Source organism: Diaphorina citri, unplaced genomic scaffold, assembly GCF_000475195.1.
Source record: "Diaphorina citri unplaced genomic scaffold, Diaci psyllid genome assembly version 1.1 scaffold517, whole genome shotgun sequence".
Lineage (NCBI taxonomy): Eukaryota > Metazoa > Arthropoda > Insecta > Hemiptera > Psyllidae > Diaphorina > Diaphorina citri.
In genome coordinates, this window is record NW_007377951.1 from 494 (window position 1) to 17,710 (window position 17,217).

A 17,217-nucleotide genomic window follows, 5' to 3' on the forward strand; every position below is an offset into this window, starting at 1 on the left:
AAAGAGAGAGAGAGAAAGAGAGAGAGAGAAAGAGAGAGAGAAAGAGGGAGTGAGAGAGAGAGAGAGAAAAAGAGAGAAAAGGTGTAAATGAGGAGAGTTAAAATTGTATGTCATGGCCGGGATTTGAACCCAAGACTGCCTACCCGAAAAGTAGGTAACTAGTTCTTTTAAAAAGGGGTTTTAGTTTCTTAGATAAGAAGGTTTACTCTCCAGTTTCTTAGATAAGAAGGTTTACCGGAGAATGCACATGGCTTTGTAGTTGTCAAGAACCATGCTGCAACCAAAATTAAGACATTACAATAGTATCCTAAGCTAAGAGCAAGAAGGTAAAGGTTATATCAAGATCAATAAAGGTTGTGGAAGTTTGGAACTAGTGTCCCTTCTCACCTATCTGATGAGAGACAAACTACAGGATGAGCAATTGGACATGCTATGACACAGACAAAGAGGCTAAGTACTGTAGCAGTTATGTATTTCATTGGAACGAAATGAAAACAGTAAGAGAAAGGAAAAACCGTGACAGACTTGTTTTTCTTAAGTATATGTAAGTAGTGCTTTGTTTAGCCTGTCAGCTTAGAAGAAGTTGTTCCATTATACATTTCATTCTGTTTGAGAGTTGAAAATTTCTTGTATTGGAATACAATTAGAATCTAGCCTGAACAAGATTAGAATCAGAATAAATATGAATAAAGATCAATAGAGGTTGTGGAAGTTTGGAACTAGTGTCCCTTCTCACCTATCTGATGAGAGACAAACTACAGGATGAGCAAATGGACATGCTATGACACGGACAAAGAGGCTAAGTACTGTAGCAGTTATGTATTTCATTGCAACGAGATGAAAACAGTAAGAGAAAGGAAAAAACGTGACAGACTTGTTTTTCTTAAGTATGAGTAGTGCTTTGTTTAGCCTGTCAGCTTAGAAGAAGTTGTTTAATGATACAATTTTTGCTTCAAACAGGATCATTCTGTTTGAGAGTTGAAAATTTCTTGTATTGGAATACAATTAGAATCTAGCCTGAACAAGATTAGAATCAGAATAAATATGAATAAGTCCTTAACTAGAACAGATATTAGAACTTACTGAATAACATTGAAGTATTTCTGTAGTTCATGCTTGCTGTGTGTCCAATCTGTCTTGTATCCCATCATAAGCGTGTTGGGTCTCAGCTTACCAAGCCCAGTACACTGAAGTAAAGGGTCCTTAACTAGAACAGATATTAGAATTTTTTTTTCCAACAAAATACTCTAATTTATTTATTATTAATTCATGAACAAATCGAACAGCCATTACGTAATAGGTAGATGGAATAAAAGGAATAGTAATAGTGAAGGAGGATTATGTAGTGGAAGGCAAAATAGGGGAAAATAGTGAAAGTAAAGAATGCAATATGAAAATAGAGTTAATGAGATGCTGAACTTACTGAATAACATTGAAGTACTTCTGCAGCTCATGCTTGCTGTGTGTCCAATCTGTCTTGTATCCCATCATAAGCGTGTTGGGTCTCAGCTTACCAAGCCCGGTACACTGAAGTAAAGCTTTGGCCCCTACATCAAATTCATCTTCATCAACATGCGTGTAGAAAGCTTTGATCTTGTGAACGCTGAGGTAGTGTCTCGCCTTGTCGTATAGTGATTTGCGTAGAACTTCAGGGACTTTTACCTGAGGAATAGAATATACTTTGACACTTTTGCTGACGATGCGCTATACATACGGCGGAACATTTGGAAGAAAGACAGGATAGGAGAAAGCCAACTGTTCCGAGAACGAGCCTGAAGTAAAGCTTTCGCCCCTACATCAAATTCGTCTTCATCAACATGCGTGTAGAAAGCTTTGATCTTGTGAACGCTGAGGTAGTGTCTCGCCTTGTCGTAGAGTGATTTGCGTAGAACTTCAGGGACTTTTACCTGAGGAATGGAATATACTTTGACACTTTTGCTGACAATGCGCTATACATACGGCGGAACATTTGGAAAAAAGACAGGATAGGAGAAAGCCAACTGTTCCGAGAACGAGCCTTATCTGTTTAGGATAAAATCCACTCTGGGCGGGAATCGAACCCGCAACCTAGAGCTTACAAGGAAGGTATGCTACCCTCGAAGCTAACCAGGTATAATTTTATTTACCTTGGTAATGTGTCCACAAACGAGGAGAGAAATATTTTTCGAGATCAAGTTGGCGCACTTTTGCTGACGATGCGCTATACATACGGCGGAACATTTGGAAGAAAGACAGGATAGGAGAAAGCCAACTGTTCCGAGAACGAGCCTTATCTGTTTAGGATAAAATACACTCCGGGCGGGAATCGAACCCGCAACCTAGAGCTTACAAGGAAGGTATGCCACCCTCGAAGCTAACCAGGTATAATTTTATTTACCTTGGTAATGTGTCCACAAACGAGGAGAGAAATATTTTTCGAGATCAAGTTGGCAAAGTCTACCAAAGCTGGACGGGCCGAAGGAAGACCACACAGGACCAATATTTGGGGCTGATAGTTCTCCACTCCGGGCGGGAATCGAACCCGCAACCTAGAGCTTACAAGGAAGGTATGCCATCCTCGAAGCTAACCAGGTATAATTTTATTTACCTTGGTAATGTGTCCACAAACGAGGAGAGAAATGTTTTTCGAGATCAAGTTGGCAAAGTCTACCAAAGCTGGTCGGGCCGAGGGGAGACCACACAGGACCAATATTTGGGGCTGATAGTTCTTGACGTGTTCTTCGACATGGTTCAAACTCTGCACCGCTTCCAGAGCGCTGCGGTAGGTTTGAGCTTGCGTTGTCGAACCCCAGTTCACATCTGTGGAGGAGGGAAGAAAAGTTGAATGAACGAAGTTAGTTCTAAGTTATAATTATAACTCAATTAATTAATCAATCTTTTGGTCGAACGTGTAGTAACCTCCTGAAGGCAAAAACCAAACGGGAGCCTTTTTAACTACATGTTGTCGAACCCCAGTTCACATCTGTGGAGGAGGGAAGAAAAGTTGAATGAACGAAGTTAGTTCTAAGTTATAACTCAATTAATTAATCAATCTTTTGGTCGAACGTGTAGTAACCTCCTGAAGGCAAAAACCAAACGGGAGCCTTTTTAACTACATAATATGAGTAAGATGGGTATGGACGGAGGACTTTAAACAGGGAGGATACCAGCCTGAAAGTCCCCTTGCTAAAGAAATAGCAATGGTTGAGTGCGAAGGGCATCCACTCGTAAAATTTTGTAGCCAAAACCAACTGTCAGCCCAAAGCAATCACCTAGGGGCTGATTGAGAGGCTGACGAAAAACGCCGACCCCGTCTGAACACGGGAAAAGGAATAGAATAGAATTATTTAGCTTGGAATAGAATTGCTTATTTGTAGATATATAATTGAATCGTTCCCAAGAAGAACGGCCTATGTGAAAATTTTCGATTTTTTTTTATTTTTTAGTTGGGGCCTCTGTTTGAGAGGCTAACGAAAAACGCCGACCCCGTCTGAACACAGGAAAAGGAATAGAATAGAATAGAATTATTTAGCTTGGAATAGAATTGTTTATTTGTATATGTATAATTGTTGGTTATTTGTATAAAGGTGAGGAAGAAGAAGACTTACCAGGTTTTCTATAGACAATAATGAGGTACATGGCCAGAATGAGAATGAGTGTGAAAATAGCCAAGGTTGAGTGCGAAGGACATCCACTCGTAAAATTTTGTAGCCAAAACCAAATGTCAGCCCAAAGCAATCACCTAGGGGCTGATTGAGAGGCTGACGAAAAACGCCGACCCTGTCTGAACACAGGAAAAGGAATAGAATAGATTTATTTAGCTTGGAATAGAATTGTTTATTTGTATAAAGGTGAGGAAGAAGACTTACCGGGTTTTCTATAGACAATAATGAGGTACATGGCCAGAATGAGAATGAGGGTGAACAGGGCCGTTATCCAACAGATGAGGAACATAACAACCATACACAGAATAGCACCTGACAGCGACAACCACATGTTGTACAACTGAAACAGTAAGACATCATTAGAACTTTAATAAAAATAAATAAAAGAATTTAAAGGAGAAATAACTCTATTGAATAAATACCTCTAATCTATGCATATTAACCTTTTTTAGTCTCCGCTCTTAGCCGACAGTATACCTACATAAAGAGACAGTATACCCTCGATAAAACGGACACATCAAGTACTTAAGTGAATATACTTGAGTGAAGTACATCAAGTACTTAAGTGAATATACTTTACAATGAATGAAGACGGATTGGGCATGATTGGACAAAATGATTTTAATTACAATGAAACTTGGGATTAAAATAGAGAAAATCTAAGCTGGTAACAAAAATGAAACTAAGCAAAGCTAAATTGAGGAAGGCGTGAAAGGATAAGTTCAGGGGCGTTCTGTGCTACTAAACCACAAACACAACAGTGTTTTAATAAGAACGGTAATAGCTGCCAACATCAAATTTTAAGGGAATTAGAAACTAAAACGTAAAAGTTAAGCGTAGCAACATAATGGAATAAGGAAAGTAAAAGGAGGTAAGTAAATAATTAGAAAGCATTTTCAGAGCAAAGGTACTTACCACGTACAGAACGCTAGAAACAAAGAACATATGAATGTTACTGATGGACTTGTGCTTTTCGAAGCGCTTTCGAAAGAGCAACAGGGATCGAACGAATAGAAAATAGAAGTAAAGAGACAGTACGCGATAAGTTCAGGGGCGTTCTGTGCTAGTAAACCACAAACACAACAGTGTTTTAATAAGAACGGTAATAGCTACCAACATCAAATTATAAGGGAATTAGAAACTAAAACATAAAAGTTAAGCGTAGCAACATAATGGAACAAGGAAAGTAAAAAGAGGTAAATAATTAGAAAGCGTTTTCAGAGCAAAGGCACTTACCACGTACAGAACGCTAGAAACAAAGAACATATGAATATTACTGATGGACTTGTGCTTTTCGAAGCGCTTTCGAAAGAGCAACAGGGATCGAACGAATAGAAAATAGAAGTAAAGAGACAGTACGCTTTGAACGTAACTAATCACGTGGTAATTTCGTAGTAAATAGACACCCATGAAGACGTGAAAATATCGCAACATTTTCTGGACTACTTTTGACGTAAATTTTGATTTTCTGTGTAGATTTATGTAAATTTTGAGTTGTTAAGGTACAAAGCTTTTTTGAGTACAATAAAAAAATAAAGTTATTTAATAAAATTGTTTAAAAGAAAAAATCCTGGGCTATTTTTGGTGTAAATCCTGTACTGGTACTGAGCTTTTTTCACTAAAATAAAATAATGAACTTTAAAATTTTTTAAAAGAAAACAATAGTTCTTAGAAGAAAGCAAAGCGTGAGAGAAGGAGAGGGGGCTAGTTTAGTTTTCGCTTAACCGCTCGAGGGTTCGGTATGAAGTGGTTTTCCTTTTTCCAGAAGTTGGCAGATGACATTCAGAATTAAAGAAAAATCGCTTAGCAACAAAAATTGGTGAGTTTATTTTTTATTCTTTGGGTGTGGTTGGGGGGGGGGAACCTCGAACACTTTTGAAAGTTAAGAAGGGAACCGCAACGAAAAAAGTTTGGCCACCCCTGTACTATAGCAACTTTTCTCCTTCGTAGATTCGTAGGACAGACTGACTTTTAACATGGAGTTGTTAAATAAAAGTTTTAACTTTGTAAATATGACTAATCTGGTACTTATGGTTATTTAGTTATGTTAAAAACAATGCCGAAGATCTTTCGAAAACAAACAGTGGAAATGACTATTTTGATTGTGCCCTGTGGGAACTGATTCCATATTTAATTGTCATACAACTGTTGTCAATAGTAATGAACATGTCACAAACATGCAAGAAATACAACTATCTGATGTACCTACATAATAAGAAATACATGTATGTATCCAATGTATCTACACATCAATATGTTGCTATCAAATCAAAACTCAATTCAACAGGGCCTGATATTAGGAGGGAGCTCCGCCCCCTGTGGGGACTATTGTGGGGGAAAAAACTTCTTCTTCTTCTTCTTCCTTCCTTTTGTTCGTTCGTTCTTTCCTTCCTACTTTCTTACAAATAAACGAAAATTTTCACTGTATTGTTTTGTACAACGCTTATGGTACCTGAGATCAATCAGTGTGATTTCTCAATTATTTAGCCTTAAGATACCATGTTTTTCAAAACTCAATTCAACAGGGCCTGATATTAGGAGGGGGCTCCGCCCCCTGTGGGGACTATTGTGGGGAAAACTACTTCTTCTTCCTTCCTTTTGTTCGTTCGTTCTTTCCTTCCTACTTTCTTACAAATAAACGAAAACTTTCAATTAATAAAAGGAACTAACTTTTGCTAAACCTGAAAATCTCGTTTGAAAGACGAGCCTGATTTTGATAGATGTACAAGTAGGTACCTCCTACTACATAATTATACCCCAACATTAATTCAATATAGGTACCTACTACCTACTCATTAGCTGAGGGGGAAAAACAAATAATGCATTATTGTAATAGTGTAAATTCCCGTATGGATAGAAGAAATTTGTTATGTGCTTTTTTTTTTTTTTTTTTTTTTTTTTTTTTTTTTTGTTCTAGAACTTTTCAGTATAAATATTTTTTTTTTTTTAACGATACCTAACTATAACTAATGAATATTGGATTGAAATTGATCAATGAAGAACTTTATAGGACCTAAATGTGTTCAAGTTTTAAGGATCTAACTAAGTATAGATTTTTAAAACCTTTAACAAAATTGGTTTCGTATAACCTATTGAGAAATTTAAATAAATAAATCTTACTCTTTATTTGTAAAACTTTGAAACTTGTTAAAGAGTTAAAAGGTTGAAACTTGAAAATGAACTCACCTTAAACGTAGGTCTCCAACCAATGGGCTGTATGAGGGAAGCATGGAATACACTGAAGTTGACTAGAGCGTAGGCAGCGAGAAATGGAGTCGAGATGAGAGGAGCCAGGTCATTCAAGTTACCTGTAATACCAAGTGTCGAGGGGGTCAGATAAAAAGTTCCAAAGCGGGGGGATAGGCGTCAGAATTAGGGTCTGAAAAGGGGGTGTTTGAGAGTGTGTGAGAGAGAAAGAGAGAGAGTGAGAAAGAGAAAGAAAGAGAGAGAGAAACAGAGAGAGAGGGTGTAAATGAGGAGAGCTAAAATTGTATGTCATGGCCGGGATTTGAACGCAAGACTGCCTACCCGTAAAGTAGGTAACTAGTTCTTTTATGAGAAAGAGAAAGAAAGAGAGAGAGAGAGAGAGGATGTAAATGAGGAGAGCTAAAATTGTATGTCATGGCCGGGATTTGAACGCAAGACTGCCTACCCGTAAAGTAGGTAACTAGTTCTTTTAAAAAGGGGTTTTAGTTTCTTAGATAAGAAGGTTTACTCTCCAGTTTCTTAGATAAGAAGGTTTATTCTCCAGTTTCTTAGATAAGAAGGTTTACTCTCCAGTTTCTTAGATAAGAAGGTTTACTCTCCAGTTTCTTAGATAAGAAGGTTTACTCTCCAGTTTCTTAGATAAGAAGGTTTACTCTCCAGTTTCTTAGATAGGACGGTTTACTCTCCAGTTTCTTAGATAAGAAGGTTTACTCTCCAGTTTCTTAGATAAGAAGGTTTACTCTCCAGTTTCTTAGATAGGAAGGTTTACTCTCCAGTTTCTTAGATAAGAAAGTTTACTCTCCAGTTTCTTAGATGAGAAGGTTTACCCATCCGGATACCAACTACGCACAACGTTGCTTAACCTCATTGAAAACTCATACATTCAACGTGCTATCACCGCTAACTAATTCTCAAATTGTAAATTCCCTGACTAATTCTCATTCTCAACGTGTATAAAAATTAAAAATGGTCTCAACACAGTTCGGAATGGTCTTGAAGCTCCAGTACCTCTAAAATTCCACACGCATGACAAAAACAAACTCCTGCCTAGGGTCGGGACCTGAACCCGCTGCGCCAGCCTCGTTAGCCTGGTTGGTAGCGCGTCTGCCTTGTAAGCGTCAAAATTTACCACAAATTCTGGTTGCTAAGGTGGGGGCTCCTTATATGGTAACGGTAAATATAAAAACGGAGGACGGGTTGACAAATGGGGCGCATGGGGTATTGCGTCATATCGCGTGGGGTCGGACTGGTAACGGCGGACGTTCTGCAATTCGTTTGTATGTCGAGTTCTCGGATGAGTCAGTAGGGAAGAGAATAGAACTTCTCCAGATATGAAATTCACTCCTCTAAGCACTACACCACTGAGGTGTGAGGAGCTTTTAAAGAACCTTTTTGATCCACCAGCCCAGTTAGTGTGGAGGGTAGAGCGTCTGCCTTGTAAGAGCCTCGATTCCCGCCCGGGGCGGATTTTATCCTAAACAAATAAGGTTCGTTCTCGGAACGGCTGACTTTCTCCTATCCTGTCTTCCTTCTCTCTTCACTTTCGGGACGATAAGACCTTGGCAGTTACAGTTCCCTCTATCAAACCTCTACAAAACGGACCTTTTTTTATCCAAAATCAAATTAAAATTTACCTCAAAGTACTCCCTCAGTCCATATTTGGGCAGGAGTGCATAGGAAGTGGAGTTCATATCTGCTACATTGGGAGTGCCAGCAGCAGCAGAGCTAGCATAAGGAGTGCTAGGAGTGACTGTACGAATCATTACGGCAGCTGAAGTCAGTCCTACTAGAACGTAGGATGCTGTGCCGGTAAGTAACGCGTAGAGAGTTCCCTTGGGAATATCACAACATGGGTCCTGAAATCGGAATGAATCGAACGTTTAGTTTGTTCATTGGTAACGACCTTGAAAGTTATTTAACCGTAAACGGTTCGAGTTACTGAAAAAAAGTAAGTTGATACCCATTCATTTGAGATCAATACATCTATTTTCTATGTTTATTTTTGAACTTTTGACAAAAAAAATATATTTATTTATTTATTTATTAGTAGGTAGGTATACTTAGGTACCTGCTTAATGTTACAGCCTGTTCACACTGCACATTTTTAGCCCGTCCTTCCTTTATTATTACGATAGTAGTTACAATTATTATTACGATAGTAATAAAAAGGTATAAGGGACGGGCTATTGTATTCGCTTCGGGCGGAAGGACTTATCCAAACCTGGTGGACCTATATATATATCAAATTAAAGGTCTTTTTACCAGGAACACGAAAATGGTGGTGCAAATTTTGTCCAGAGAACCATAAAGCCAACATATCAAATTAAAGGTCTTTTTACCAGGATCACGAAAATGGTGGTGCAAATTTTGTCCAGAAAACCATAAAGCCAAAAGACCAAAAAACTGGTTTTTGGGGGATTTTTTTCACATTTTCTCACACAAATGAGCTCTGATCTTGATTTTTTTTTCGTCCGAATTTTTCTTCGTTCAAAGTTACAATTTTTCCGAATTTTTCTTCGTGGGCAATGTGTGTTCGTTCACACCAGATTTCTCTAAACATTATTACTTACTTTCAGCTCTTTAGAAGAGTTGGCTCCATTGAGAAACCCTATGATAGCAGGAAAGTAAACGCCAAGCACAGTAAAGAAATTGTAGCCAGGTGAATAGGATGAAAATAGATTGCCCTGCAGTACATCCAGACTGAAACCTGAGAACATAAACCAGTAATAGAGGGAACTATAACAAACTGATGATGACTTATCGTCTGAAAGCGAACAGAGAAGAAAGACAGGATAGGAGAAAGCCAGCCGCTCCGAGAACGAATCTTATCTGTTTGGAATGAAGTTCGCCAAAGGCGGGAATCGAACCCGCGGCCTAGCGTTGACAAGTTAGACGCGTTACCCTCCAAGCTAACTAGGCGGACTATCATTAGGAAGTCATATGTGATATTATCCTTTGATTTTGTGTCGCTATTTGGTACCTACTGCAAAGTAGACTAGGGGTCACCAATCATCATTCTAATACTAATAGCCTAGTAGGTACACACACCACCATTTTTCTCACAATAGATCAGTTGCGCTTACTTGGGTGATGTTTCAAAGTCATAGAGCAGGCCTGGTACATACACACGCAATTTTGCCACAGATAAATCGCAATTTTGCCTGGTACATACACACTCACTCACTTGATCATAGTACACAAATTTTAGACAGTTTCAAATCCAGACATAGGTACATATGATTTACGAACACACTAGCATTTTTCTCACAATAGATCAGTTGCGCTTATTTGGGTGATGTTTCAAAGTCATAGAGCAGGAATAGTACGATAAATCGCAATTTTGCCTGGTACATACACACTCACTCACTTGATCATAGTACAGAAATTTTAGACAGTTTCAAATCCAGACTTAGGTACATATTATGATTTACGATACACTCTGATAGTAAGAAAAAATAGTAGTGTATGTATTTACTAGTCTTAACAAGCGATTTGGAGCATCTACAAGCTTACTCATGTATCTTATATGCGGACACGGAGGCTTTAAATCTGATAAGATATGTACATACTAAGTAACAGTACTAACTACTAAGTAAGTAAGCCTTCGGACGTGGAAAATAAACAAATGACAAGGTCCCCTGGAACCCACACAAAGTAGGTAGATAAGGTGGTCACCTGGAAACTTGGCAACCAACCGTACATCGTTTCATACCTTTGAGTCCACGCTCCTCCTTAGTACTAGAAGTGATGTTAGTGGAGGTGGAGGAGGTGTAATAGGGGATGGAGGAGAGAATGGATCCCAGTAGAATATTCAGTATGGAGACAGCCAGAACGAAGAACACCACAACTCGGACCTGAGGAACACACAAAAAATGAGAACAAAAGAGAACATTAAAAGAAAAAGGAAAACCAAGAAAAAACATACTTTTAGCTTGGAACCACACTTTTGATCATAAATCTTAATCAAAGAGTTAAGTATTTTGTAAAAAAAAAGTCATTTGATAGGATACTTGATTTAACAACACTTATTCTAAAGCTCTTTTTTTTTTAATTTTGACCCCCATTCCATAAGGAACTTTCCATTTTGGGGTCATAAAAGTAATGATAATGACAATATAGAAATTATAGAAGAAAAACCTTTCAAAACCTTGCATAAACATTATGATAGTTCCTGCAATGTCAACATTTTGTGAAGAACTGCAAAGTTGCACTAAATACTCACTTTATATCCTAGTGTCACTCCACTAAGTGCACAACCCAGCAGTACACAGATAATAAGCACTCCTAGTATTCTAATATCCTGCACTCCTCCATCCACTAATTCCAATACAAATACCTACCTTATATCCTAGTGTCACTCCACTAAGTGCACAACCCAGCAGTACACAGATAATAAGCACTCCTAGTATTCTAATATCCTGCACTCCTCCATCCACTAATTCCAATGAGAATGACGTCACAAGAAGTTCACTGATACCGATAATGAACATGGATGTTAACATGGAGTTGGCAAATGAGAAAATGAGACCAATCGAGGCTCCAAACTCAGGACCCAAGGATCGGGAGATCATTACATAGGCTCCTCCTAAAAAGAGAGAATGAATACTCACTTTATATCCTAGTGTCACTCCACTAAGTGCACAACCCAGCAGTACACAGATAATAAGCACTCCTAGTATTCTAATATCCTGCACTCCTCCATCCACTAATTCCAATGAGAATGATGTCACAAGAAGTTCACTAATACCAATAATGAACATGGATGTTAACATGGAGTTGGCAAATGAGAAAATGAGACCAATTGAGGCTCCAAACTCAGGACCCAAGGATCGGGAGATCATTACATAGGCTCCTCCTAAAAAGAGAGAATAAATTATTTATAAACTGCCATGGGCAAACTGTATCTTTTACAGATCGCTCTCAGAAAGGCTAACTTTCACCTATCCTGTCCTCCTTTCTTCAATATTAGGATGATAAGACCTCTGTTATTATAGTTAACCCTTAAAACTTCTGATTTGATTTTTGGCCCAATTAGGATATGGGGGCCCTGTAGAGACCCCTAAAGTTAGGGTCTACAAGTTCATCAAGCAAATACATACCTCCCTGTGCTAATCCATTACTACTGATGGCAGTTATAGTTAACCCTTAAAACTTCTGATTTGATTTTTGGCCTAATTAGGATATGGAGGCCCTGTAGAGACCCCTAAAGTTAGGGTCTACAAGTTCATCAAGCAAATACATACCTCCCTGTGCTAATCCATTACTACTGATGGCATCTGAGGCTATGGTGTTGGGCAAACTGACCCAAGGGAGGGATTAAGCTTATACCTCAGAATAAGAATAACATAGAAGGAGGGTTTGGGTCTTTTTACATATCAAGGTCGAAGGCCAGTTCACAAACAGCTGACTAACCAAATTTGTTTAGTCAGCTGACAAAACTCTTCTCTCATTGGTGAAAATTTTCTGAAAATTATTGAAATCTTTGTTTACATTTTGCAGTCCCGGTCTGCATTTTCAATTTCCCCCGATTTCTGAATGGTTTTATGAATTTTTGAAGTCAATAATGGACAAATAAGATAAGATACCCATCGAATTTACTTGGAAGTTGTTAAAAGTAAAAGTTTCGTAAAAAAGCAGAAATAATGTTTCAAAATTTCGGGCTCTGTAGAGACCTCTAAAGTTAGGGTCTACAAGTTCATCAAGCAAATACATACCTCCCTGTGCTAATCCATTACTACTGATGGCAGAGACAGACAAAGCTGTGATAAATGCTAGACCAGAACTGCTCAGTATAATCAGCATACCTTCCACTGAAAAATGAACAAAACGCATAATAAATTATTCAATTAATCAAGGGAGTTCCAAGTATTAATCCAACAAACTGAGATCTGAGTTTTAAGCTTAACTACATGCTTAGTTTATCTGTAAAAGTGTATTAAATTATTCAATTAAGTAATCAAGGGAGTTCCAAGTATTAATCCAACAAACTGAGATCTGAGTTTTAAGCTTAACTACATGCTTAGTTTATCTGTAAAAGTGTAAAGTGATTGTCTCTTTGTTTCACAGTAACAACATATAAAAGAAATTTAGCTATGATATTTTGAGCCCAGTAAAATTGGGCCTTCAATTGAGTGCTCCTTATTTGATGAGAGTGCAATAAATTGTTACCCTCCTAAACCCATTGTTTTATTGCTGGTGGGAAACGAGTTACTCACAAATGCCTGCTTGTCCCAAAGTCCAACTTAGTCTGAGATAGAAACCCACCAAAATTGGGCCTTCAATTGAGTGCTCCTTATTTGATGAGAGTGCAATAAAATTGTCCTCCTAAGCCCATTGTTTTATTGCTGGTGGGAAACAAGTTACTCACAAATGCCTGCTTGTCCCAAAGTCCAACTTAGTCTGAGATAGAATATGATCCCCCATAAATGAAGTAGATTCTTGATGTAAACCCCACGAAACCAACCAAGCTGTTCTTTATGAGATTCCTTGTCCTCTAAGCTGTCATTAATAGGAACTGAAGTTGTCTGGAGAAGAAAAATGAAGAGGAATAAATGGTTAAGCAGGTAAGTATTAGTAAATACTTAGAAATAAGACACTGTTGAGTGCAAGATAAACATTACTCAGCTTATAGATAAACTCTGATTCAACTTGATATATTAATGAAAAAATAAAATAAAATAGGAGATAGAAGATGATCCCCCATAAATGAAGTAGATTTTTGATGTAAACCCCACGAAACCAACCAAGCTGTTCTTTGTGAGATTCCTTGTCCTCTAAGCTGTCATTAATAGGAACTGAAGTTGTCTGGAGAAGAAAAATGAAGAGGAATAAATAGTTAAGTAGGTAAGTAAGTATTAGTAAATACTTAGAAATAAAACACTGTTGAGTGCAAGATAAACATTACTCAGCTTATAGATAAACTCTGATTCAACTTGATATATTAATGAAAAAATAAAATAAAATAAGTAATAATAATAATATTAATAAGTAGCTTTGTAGGTATCTCCCTATTACAACTAAATTATTTATTTCACTGTTGGGATTCAAACCATAGTACCCTCAGTTATGAGTCCAATGTCTTAGCAAGTGTACTATATTTACTGAGACTCAAGTTGAGCAAAAAATATTTTGTGTTATAAACTTACTTTGCACGGGGGCAAAACAGAATTGTCTTCATGCAGATCATCCAATGTCGGTCGGTACACTGCCTGTATTGACATTATGTTCCGATAGTTGTCCAGTCTGGGCAAAGCTTCCCTTGTGAAATGTCGGAAACTCTTAGATCCAATGTCTTAGAGCACGTGTACTATATTTACTGAGACTCAAGTTGAGCAAAAAATATTTTCTGTTATAAACTTACTTTGCACGGGGGCAAAACAGAATTGTCTTCATGCAGATCATCCAATGTTGGTCGGTACACTGCCTGTATTGACATTATGTTCCGATAGTTGTCCAGTCTGGGCAAAGCTTCCCTTGTGAAATGTCGGAAACTCTTAGCATAGTTTGTTGTTGTGTCTTCAACATTGTCATCCCAGAGTTTGTTCAATTCTTCCGGATTTGACATGGACAGATCCACTTTGTTCACTTGGAATCGAGTCATTTTCTTTGGTGTCATAAGCTCCATTTTGTCCGATGGTCCCTCAGCTTCTTCCCCAGGTTTATCATCTCCCACAGCCATTTTTATTGTAGGTAGGTATAATATTGTAGGTAATTTCGTTCAGAAGAGCCACACTACTATCATGTCACGTGACGTGACGTAACGTGATGGTAATGTGGCTGTCCTGTGCCCTAAATCACCAAAGTATGGTAAAGTATCTTACAAGTGTAATAGCCAATGGAAAAGCAGAATTTTGAATTTGGACGAATCACAGCCATTTTGAGTTTTTAGGAGTTTTTTCCTCAATATTTATTTTGTTCTTAATTTATGGTCCTCAATAGTTAGGTATAAATCTGGAAAAGACATGGATAAATACATGAAATAAAATGCTTTTTCATAGTAAAACAACTTAACACAGTAATAAGGAGGCCATTTTGAGTTTTTAGGAGTTTTTTCCTCAATATTTATTTTGTTCTTAATTTATGGTCCTCAATATTTAGTTAGGTATAAATCTGGAAAAGACATGGATAAATGCATGAAATAAAATGCTTTTTCATAGTAAAACAACTTAACACAGTAATAAGGCAAACTCTGTGGACACAATCAAAAGTGGATGACCTTGGTAGAAGTTTTTGAAGTCAAAAAAGCTGTCGAGTTTTTGAAGGAAAACCCGTCACGGAAAAGGAAAGTGTGTCATAATTAGTTTTTTTTTCGGTCAAAGGTGCGTAATCTACACGTTGCTACAGAACATATGTCACGAAAACTTCCGCGGCAGAGAAGCGACAGATCTGTTTGCCAAAATTAAATGCAAAAGTTACGTTACCTACGTCCCGTGAAGTCATGGGGGAGTCAGGAAGATGTTGTTCAAAGTTTCAACATAATAGTAATAGTAATAGTAATAGTAATAATTGTGCTTTATTATTAAATTTTAACATATCATGACAATTATAACAAGATTAAATTGTGAAATTACTAACAATATTATTGAAAAACTTTGAACTACATCTTCCTGACTCCCCATGACTTCACGTAATGTGACGTGATGGTAGTGTGTTTCTCCATGAAGTACATACCTTGAACTGAACACGAGCGCTGGTCAAATTCTTAGCGTACTCGAAAGGGCCCATGATTTCCTGATCCATTGGACATCCATCAGCGTCCACTAACCTCTGCTCCCCCCAACTCAAACCATCCCGAACCACACAGTTAGTCACGTGTAGACCGTAGTTCTGAACATCCTCACCTGGAATTAGGAAGATGGAGTTTAGAATAAAACTAAAGAGGAAATTAAGAAATTTTGAATAAAACTTAAGAGGGAATCGAGAAATCGGAATAAAACGTGAGCTGTAAGTAGCTAATTGAGGTAGAAACACAACACACTACCATCACGTCACGTGAAGTCATGGGGAGTCAGAAAGATGTTTTTTCCCCATAATATTGTAGGTAATTTGTAATTTCGTTCAGGACAGCCACACTTATCTACAATACTATGGGAAAACTTTGAACTATCTACATCTTTCTGACAGTAATAAGGATTAATTCAGGATTAATAGCTTGGTATAAACCTATGAACTGAGAGCTGTAATACCAAACTCAAACTAATAAGGCTGTGGTTATGAAAAACAATAGTGGGAGTGTTTAGAATACACATGATAGCATTGGAGTGGTTAAACAAAAGAGTTCAAGTGTGTGGGACTACGTAAATAAATACAAAGCTATTTTCTTGCTGGAACTAAAACTAGCATTAGTGTTGTTAACTGTGATCGAAATGATCAAATGCTGACTTTTTGAAGGCCTTGGAAAGCCTGGTTAGCTTGGTTGGAAGCACATATGCCTTGTAATTGCTAGGCTGTGGGTTCCATTCCTGCTCGAGGCAGATTTCATCCTGAATGGATAATGTTTGTTTTCAGAATGTCTGGCTTTCTTCTATCCTGTGACTCTCTTTGTTTTCGGGATGATAAGACCTTAGCAGTAACAGTTCCCTCTATCAAACCTCTTAAAAAAAAGTCCTTCTCCTTGATTAGTCCATGCAAATGTGACCCTGTTTTAGACACAAACATCCTACATGTGGAGTAAAAAGTGAGGAGTGGAGGAGTGCACAATTATTTGTGGAACAGGCCCTTGTCTAGACGGACAGGGTAAATGAACTTATTGTCCGTATTTGACCTATTCGTTCAGGAATACATAGGTTACCTTACCTGTAAAGTAGGTACATAGGTGATATTTATTCTATATTATATATTCTACGAACCATTAAGACAAAAGCTGCTACACAAGGGCAAAAAAGAGTTGCTGACCACTATCATCGGTTGAGACTTGAGAGTAGGTTTCAAGCTAGTAGGTAGGTTTCTAGTTTCTAGTGAGACATTTCCTCACGCTTTCTAGAGGGCAAATACAGCGTTATGGGTGAGTCAGATAGCAGAGTGATATATGAATTCACTTCTGTATCAAGAACAATAAGTGACTAATAGACTAATTAACAAGAGCGAGAATTCCAGCTAGATAATCAAATTAAACTGAAAAATCTGCTCTCTCTTCACTCAACATCCATCATCAGTCATCACTACTGACATTTTGTTTGTTTACGTTTTTTTCTACAACGTTGTGACGTGACGTCATGAATCAAGCGGTTTTGAAACCGTTTTTAGTGGAAATTTAGCTAAAAAGGATAGAATGTAGCTGAATTCCTGAGAGACCTTTGAAGCCGTATTGTTTCTTGTTTCTTCGAAATTAGATCGGATTTTTTTTTTTTTTTTTTTTTTTTTTTTT

The 17,217-nt window shown here is 37.7% G+C and overlaps 1 protein-coding gene across 1 annotated transcript; it reads right to left on the minus strand.

Annotated features, from left to right (window-relative positions):
- Positions 1 to 231: 231 nt before the first annotated feature.
- Positions 232 to 16,975, minus strand: LOC103509644 (bumetanide-sensitive sodium-(potassium)-chloride cotransporter-like). Its single transcript, XM_026823941.1, has 16 exons — positions 16,700 to 16,975; positions 14,727 to 14,801; positions 14,212 to 14,529; positions 13,219 to 13,375; positions 12,566 to 12,661; positions 11,192 to 11,706; positions 10,564 to 10,705; positions 9,422 to 9,558; positions 8,486 to 8,707; positions 7,621 to 7,630; positions 6,831 to 6,952; positions 3,849 to 3,984; positions 2,588 to 2,799; positions 1,773 to 1,907; positions 1,424 to 1,662; positions 232 to 274 (listed from the first exon to the last, which is right to left on the minus strand). Exons 3-16 carry the CDS (start codon positions 14,527 to 14,529, stop codon positions 232 to 234), a joined length of 2,484 nt encoding a protein of 827 aa, XP_026679742.1. The 5' UTR covers positions 14,727 to 14,801; positions 16,700 to 16,975.
- Between the last annotated feature and the right edge of the window lie 242 nt (positions 16,976 to 17,217).